General features: G+C 36.9%; 1 protein-coding gene across 1 annotated transcript; it reads right to left on the bottom strand.

Annotated features, from left to right (window-relative positions):
- Positions 1-2,811: 2,811 nt before the first annotated feature.
- LOC106872794 (uncharacterized) lies at positions 2,812-3,285 on the bottom strand. Its single transcript, XM_014919908.1, has one exon. It carries the CDS (start codon positions 3,283-3,285, stop codon positions 2,812-2,814), a length of 474 nt encoding a protein of 157 aa, XP_014775394.1.
- Positions 3,286-7,407: the final 4,122 nt, after the last annotated feature.

The raw sequence follows: 7,407 nt of genomic DNA, 5'->3' as shown, positions 1-7,407 counted from the left end.
TATATATATATATATAATCAAATAAGCAACAGGATTTCAGGTATTAATGCAATACGACCGTTTCAGGCGGCTCCATTTAATCGAACAATGCAAGCATTACATCAATTTAAATACAGTGTCATCTTTAGTTGCAAAAAATGTGGATTTTCAACAGATAAGATATATTAATATAATTGTTCTCAAATATATTACCAGACCTAGAGGATGAAAGAATTCCATGTTGCCACTATAGCAACAGAAATACGAAGTCTGGTCAATAAGTATCCGGACTGTTGCCATAGTAACGAACTAAAGTAGGCAGTGTAAAGCCGCTTGGCACCGATTGATCTTCAACTCTGCTGTGCATGCGCACTAAGTTTTTACATTCTAGCTCACTTCCACTGTTTACAGCTGTGCTTCGAAGTAATGTAGGATCGTCGCATTGACCATGACAGAGAAAGTTGTCATGGCGATACCTGCTGAGAGGCCTACGCAAAGTTGCAGAAAGTGTATGGAGAGGAGTGTATGAGCTGCACACAATTGTACGAGTGGTTCAGACGTTTCCAAGATGGCCGAAAAATGTCGATATTGACAAACGCTCTGGGAGATCTGCAACAAGCAAAACTGAGAAAAACATCGCAGATGTGCGTGCAGATGTGAGGGGAAATCGTCGAATCAGCATCCGTGAGTTATCAGAGGATGTGAAGATTAGTTATGGTTTAGTGCAGTCCATTATTACTGAAGATTTGGATATGAGACGCATGTCTACTAGGTTTGTGCCAAACTGCTTTCAGCTGACAAAAAAGAAACACACGGGTTTCAGTTGCACGAGATCTCCTTGATTGTGTCGAGAACAATGAAAACTTTTTGAAACCTTTGCGTAGGCCTCTGAGCAGGTATTCCCAAGCTTTTGGCAAATTTTGATGCAGATTCTCTGCTCAACCTTCTCTGCCATGGTAAATGCGATGATCACACACTACACACGTTACTTCCAAGCACTACTGTAAGTAGCGGAAGTGAGCTTGAACGTTAAATGTACAGCAGAGTTCAAGTTCATTCTGTGCCAAGCAGATTTACTCTGTGTGCTTTAGTTTCGTTACTATAGCAACAGTCCTGATACTTATTGATCAGACCATATATATATATGGTCTGATCAATATATATATTGTTTGTTTTCAAAAATTAATATCGCAGATTGTGAACAGCTGTACTGTTGGTTACAGACCGAACAATCACAAATTCATTGTGCTTCTGATGGTGAAAATAATAAGGCAATATTTGATGTATTTGATGCTGAATAAATTTATAAGTAACTTCATTTGAAAAACACTGTTTTCTTCTTTTATTTTTCATTTTTGCTTGTTTCAATCGTTTCACTGCGGTCATACTAAGAGTACTTTCTTGTTGGGTTTTGTCTAACAAGTCAGTAACTGTACATACTTGCTAAAAGTTTGGTAATTACTTTATCGTTCTCTTTTGCCGTATTAATAAGATGCTGGGATATAAATGTACCAACACCAATCGCCAAGTGGTGTGTGAAGGGGAAGAAATACAAACACACACACATGTATGTACATTATATATATATATATATATATATATATATATATATATATATATATATATATATATATATATATATATATACGTATATAATTAAAGAGGAGTGAAAAAATTCAAAGGTCTATGTATATATTCATAAATGAATATTAACGAAATTCTCCATGATATACAAAATACATACATAGATGCATTCATCTATTTGATATATGAAAAATTTCTAAGAATTTATAAATACATATACACGAAAATTTTTAAATATATAAAAATTCATGGACATATAAAAATTTCTAAACACATAAAAATTCATAAATATAAATATATAAAAATATAAGTCCATAAATGTACTTGCGATGTCCAAATGTTCAAATTTGAATCAATGAAGAGGATGATAAAGCGAATGTAAAATGATTCATAAGGAATCTGGAACATGTATAAAGTCTATGTATAAAGTCTTACGGCCGTTTCGAAAAGATATAGGTTGCTATCGGCGAGCTAACTCCAACCGTCGCAATACTCTATATTTCTCTCATCAGAGTTAATAGAATCACAAGGTTAAAGCTTTAGAAGAAATGGTGTTTCCTTTTCTTCTTAATTTTATATGCCTGAAGCTCTATCAGAGCGCTAATTGGTTGTGTTGTATAAAGTGGATATCTATATCACTTATTTCTTCATTATATATATATATGCACAGACATATTTATATAATGATAATGAACTTATTTTATATAGTGCTCAGGTGCACTCCAACTCATCAGAAAAAGTATCCAAAACTGTATGAACAGTACATAGAATATGCACAGGAAGTGAACAGCGTAAGAGTCTTTTAGAAAAAAAAAGGAAGAAGCAGAAATAGGGGTAGGGGGCATCAGGTTTACTGCAAGCGAATTTCAGGAAGCATAGAAATTTTGAAGGACGTAGTGACTTGATAGCTGATAACTGATAGAGGTAATTTATTCCATGCTTCCACAATTCTGAGCGTAAAAAAAAGTTTCCGAAAATAATGGGTGCTGTGTTGTTGTCTTTTGATTCTGTAAGCATGTCCACAAGTGTTCGATTTATGGAATGCCAAACGTTGTAGGAAAGATAATGGATAATCTTGTAGGTATCTAGCATGTCAGTTGCCCGACGTTAGAACTTTAATGTGTCCATGTTCAGGAAAGCAAGATGTTGAGTGTACGGTAGATATTCGTCTGTTTGTACGTTTCTGGACAGTTACCAGGAGACTGATATGCCGAAAACGATAAAAGTTCTAAACTGGTGATGCAAACTCTAAGTGTTGACTACCATAGACATGTGCAGCTTTAAATAAACAGCTGTAGATTGGCTGACATAGGTCTTACTGAGTGATACTGAGACACTCTCAGCCTTCTTGACAATCTTAGACATGTAATTTGTCCAATACAAATTGTTGTTGATAATAGCACCCATATCACGTTCACTAACATACTTGTTAGGATTGGTGCTGTTGGGGGAGCATGTAAAAGCTGGGTTTTTCTCCCAAATTACATGGTGATGCACTTGTCCATAACCAAATTGAGTTGCCAGTTGGAAATCCAATGCTAGATTTAATTGCAGGAAAGATCTATAGTGTATAAGATCTATTTCTGTTATCTCAAGGTAAAATTTAATGTAATTTATATATTTCAACTCTGTAACATTCTTCAAATTGGCATATATATCATTAATACATGCATCAAACAACAGGGGTCCAAGAATAGATCCTTGCAGCACACCAGATGTCATCTCATAGTGTGAATGTTGTCCTAGAACTGTGACTACCTCTTTTCGATCGAGGATGAAGGACTTCAACCAGTTATAGAGATCATCTTACTCATCCATTGCAGAGAGTTTTGCCATAGGCTGTTTGTGTGACACAGATCCACTCATGAGCCGCAATCAGTGATTCTGAGGGTCGGATAAGATTATGAGAGCTCCAGAAGTTCCAGAGTGTTTCACTGACAGAGGACTTCATTAATAAGGTGATGCAGCTAGTAAGACTGATTGGACGGTTGTTGAGGGGTGACGTGCAATCCCACTTTTTTTTAATTGAGGAATGACACTAGCCATTTTCCACTGCTCTTGAGTGACACAGTTGCACACATATACATATATTTATATACACACACACAATGAATTTCCACACAATTTCCGGCTATCAGAATCGCTCACAAGGTATTAGTTGGCCTGTGGCTGAAAAGCAATCTTCTTAACCACTAATCCTTGCAAATATTTCTGAAAACTTAATGTCATACGTACCTATAAGCGCACCTATATACATACCTATAAACAAACCCATAAAAAACACCTATATATGCACGCATATATCGTCATTATCATCGCGATATTTTGTCCTATCATTTGTATGTAGGTGTAGTAGTAAGATTAAGAAGCTTCCCAGCTACATGTCCTGGGTTCAGTCCCATTACGAGGTATGATATTCAGGTGTCTTCTTCATTAACCGTGGGCTAACCAAAACTTTCTGAATCATTTGGCAGAGAGAAAGTGAAAGAACTTCAAAGAGTGTGTGCGTGTGCGTGTGCGTGTGCGTACATACATTCACATATATGCATACATACGTATGTTCGGATATACATACATACTTACATACAAGCATACGTACTTACATACAAGCATGCATGCATGCATACGTACATACATTCATTCAAGCATTCATGTATGCATACATACATACATACATACATACATAAATGCATACATACATACATGCATACATACATACATACATACATACATACATATACAAATTCATTCATTCATTCATTCATTATTTTATTTCGAGTTAACCTCTTTCCACTCTGAGTTTTACTTGTCGGGACACAAGATAGTCAAGCAAGTTTTGAGTGAAAATTGATAGAATTTGCTCATCTATATATATAGTTTTCTTTCTATATGGTGACGGAGAGAAAGTATGATGAGTTGGGAGGGAAAGGAAGAAACAAGGAGAAGAAAGAGGAAGAAGAAAAAGGGGTGGATGACAAAGTAAATGAAAGAATAAAAGAAAAGGAAAAATAGAAAAAAGAAATAAAAAGGGAAAATAATTTTTTCTAGTTTTCTTTTCTTTCTTTTCCCTTTTTCTTTTCTTTTAGGCATTTTCTTTCTTTTACTCTCTTTTCTTTTCCCCTCTTCCTTTCTGGTTCTTACCCCACCCCTATTACCATAGCTTCTCTCCATCTCCACGCTCTGATAAGAAACACCATCATCCACACACCTATACATGCACACACGCACACGTCAAGGTCACCAGCCCTCTTCCACACGCACATACATGCTCTCTTATACACACGCACACGCACACGCACCTTCGTTTTGGGAAGGTGTATAACTCTGCATTTTTGATATCACACACATACACACACACACACACACACACACACACACACACACACACACACACACACACACACACAATTTCAAATATTCAGGCAATTATATATACTAGCTGGACCCGTGAAAAATTCACGGAAAACATAAAAAATGTAAGAATCTGTAAACAGTGTACTGGTGCCATGAGAAATGTTTGCATATTATGACGGTCTGTCTTTACGTTCCGAGTTCAAATTATGCCGAGGTCGACTTTACCTTTCGTCCTTTCGGGGTCGATAAATTAAGTACCAGTTGTGTACTGGAAGGATCTAATCAACTGGCCCCCTCCCAACAAAAATTTCAGGCCTAGAAAACTATATTGTGATAGTTACAATGTAACATCAATAACTATGTAATCCAACCAAAATATCTGTTACACAAAAGTAAACGGAATTACAATGTAACATAAAAATACATCAACCATAGCCAGAGAACCTTCTTAGTTTAGTGGTGCGGAACGTTTTTCTGGTATTCTTTTATCATTTGACTTGTTTCAGTCATTTGACGGTGGCCATGCTGGAGCACCACTCTTTAGTCGAAGAAATTGACCCCTGGACTTATTCCCTGTTAGCCTGGTGCTTACTCTATCAGTCTCTTCTGCTGAACAGCTAAATTACAGGGACGCAAACGCACCGACATCGGTTTTCAAGCAATGGAGGTGGAGGGATAAACACAGACACAAACACACACACACACGCATACATACGTACATACATACATACATACATACATACATACATACATACATACATACATATATACATATAAATGACGGGCTTAGAGGTAGTGGTGATGCTGGTTGGTGCGATTCTGTGGCTTGCTGGTATGCCGAGAGAGATCCAGCGGGCCCCTAACTGGTTCCTCGATTTTAAAGGTGTAATGTGGATGTGTAATGATGGAGCGGCTGGCGTGGTGGTGATGCTAGTTGATGCGGTGGTCTTCCTCACAGTACTTCATGGTAGACAATATTTTGTGTGTATGTCACACCACATTTTTGGCCTTGTCTGTTAACCTAATTGAATGTCATAATTCTTACTTTGATATTGTTCATAGCTCGTTCTCTTGAAAATGCGACATATAATTGACTATGAAAAAATACCGGTTGAGGCAAACGTATTCCAACTTTTTCAAATGTTTGCCCTTGAGCCTTATTAATTGTCATTGAATATGCAAGTCGAAATGGAAACTGAAGTCTGTTTAGTGTGAATGGAATATTTGCATCACTTGGGCTAGGTTTAATTCAAGGAATTAGAACTGTACGACCTCTGTTGGAGCCGGTTACCAATGATGCCTCTACACAATGATCATGAAATCTTTGCACTTTCATGCGAGTTCAATTACATAATCCTTGACTGATCAAAAAATTTCTTAGCAGCATTACAATAGCCCCTTCTTTTAAGTTGAGGTGATGAGAAGGCATACCGGATGGAGTGAGTGAGTTCATTATTGCAGGATACTGAATCTGTGCTTAAGTACGTTTTAAGTGCCCCTGGTATAATAAGAATTTTTCATTTTTTGCAAGACAGTCAGAAATTTTAGGAGATAAAATTACTCGTTTTTCCATTTCTTCTGGCGTGCAGTTGTCGAAAATTTCCGGGTACAAATGTACAAATTGAAATGCAAATTTATGAATGAAAGTTTGGTAATTGCATTATATCCACCACGCGACACTTATTATTGCAAACATGTTTTAACTAACCTACACACACACACACACACACACACACACACACACACACACATATATATATACACACATAAATATATTCATATATATATATATATATATATGTCTCGAGTTGTAGCTGTAATTCAAAGGGGCCAGCCTTGTCATATTCAGTGTGAGACCGAATCTCCCTGAGAACTACGTTAATGTTATACATGTCTGTGGAGTACTCAGCCATTTGTGAGTTAATTTTATCCTCATGTGATAATGAAAAGTGAAATTGATAGCCAATATTTGCTGCATCTTTATATCTATATATGAACTTTTCTTTGGATTTATGTATCTACTGTCTCTCTCACTGTCTCTCTTTCTCTTTCACTTCCTTTGTGTTCCTCTTCTCTCCCACTTTTGATTTAACAATGTGTATATGTATCTATGTATCTACTTCTGTTGCAATGTGATAAACATTTAAAAACACAAAACGAACGCCGTCACCAATCACTGTCTCTTTCACTCTCTCTCTTTCTCTCTCACTCTCTCACTTTCTCTCTTACTCTCTCTCTTTCTCTCTTACTTCCTCTCTGTCCTCTTCTCTTTCGCTTTGCCACGTCTTTGAAGTGTGGCGCACACAACAGGTATTTACAAAAACAAAATGTTAGCTTATTAATATTATTGGCTGTGTGGTAAGTAGTGGCTGTGTGGTAAGTAGCTTGCTTACCGACCACATGGTTCCGGGTTCAGTCCCACTGCGTGGCACCTTGGGCAAGTGTCTTCTACTATAGCCTCGAGCCGACCAAAGCCTTGTGAGTGGATTT

Source organism: Octopus bimaculoides, chromosome 9, assembly GCF_001194135.2.
Source record: "Octopus bimaculoides isolate UCB-OBI-ISO-001 chromosome 9, ASM119413v2, whole genome shotgun sequence".
Classification (NCBI taxonomy): Eukaryota; Metazoa; Mollusca; class Cephalopoda; order Octopoda; family Octopodidae; genus Octopus; species Octopus bimaculoides.
This window is presented reverse-complemented; position numbering and strand designations above follow the sequence as displayed.

Bases quoted from the DNA above. Each gene is read 5' to 3' on its own strand.
- LOC106872794 (XM_014919908.1), bottom strand. From the start codon at position 3,285: ATGACATCTGGTGTGCTGCAAGGATCTATTCTTGGACCCCTGTTGTTT.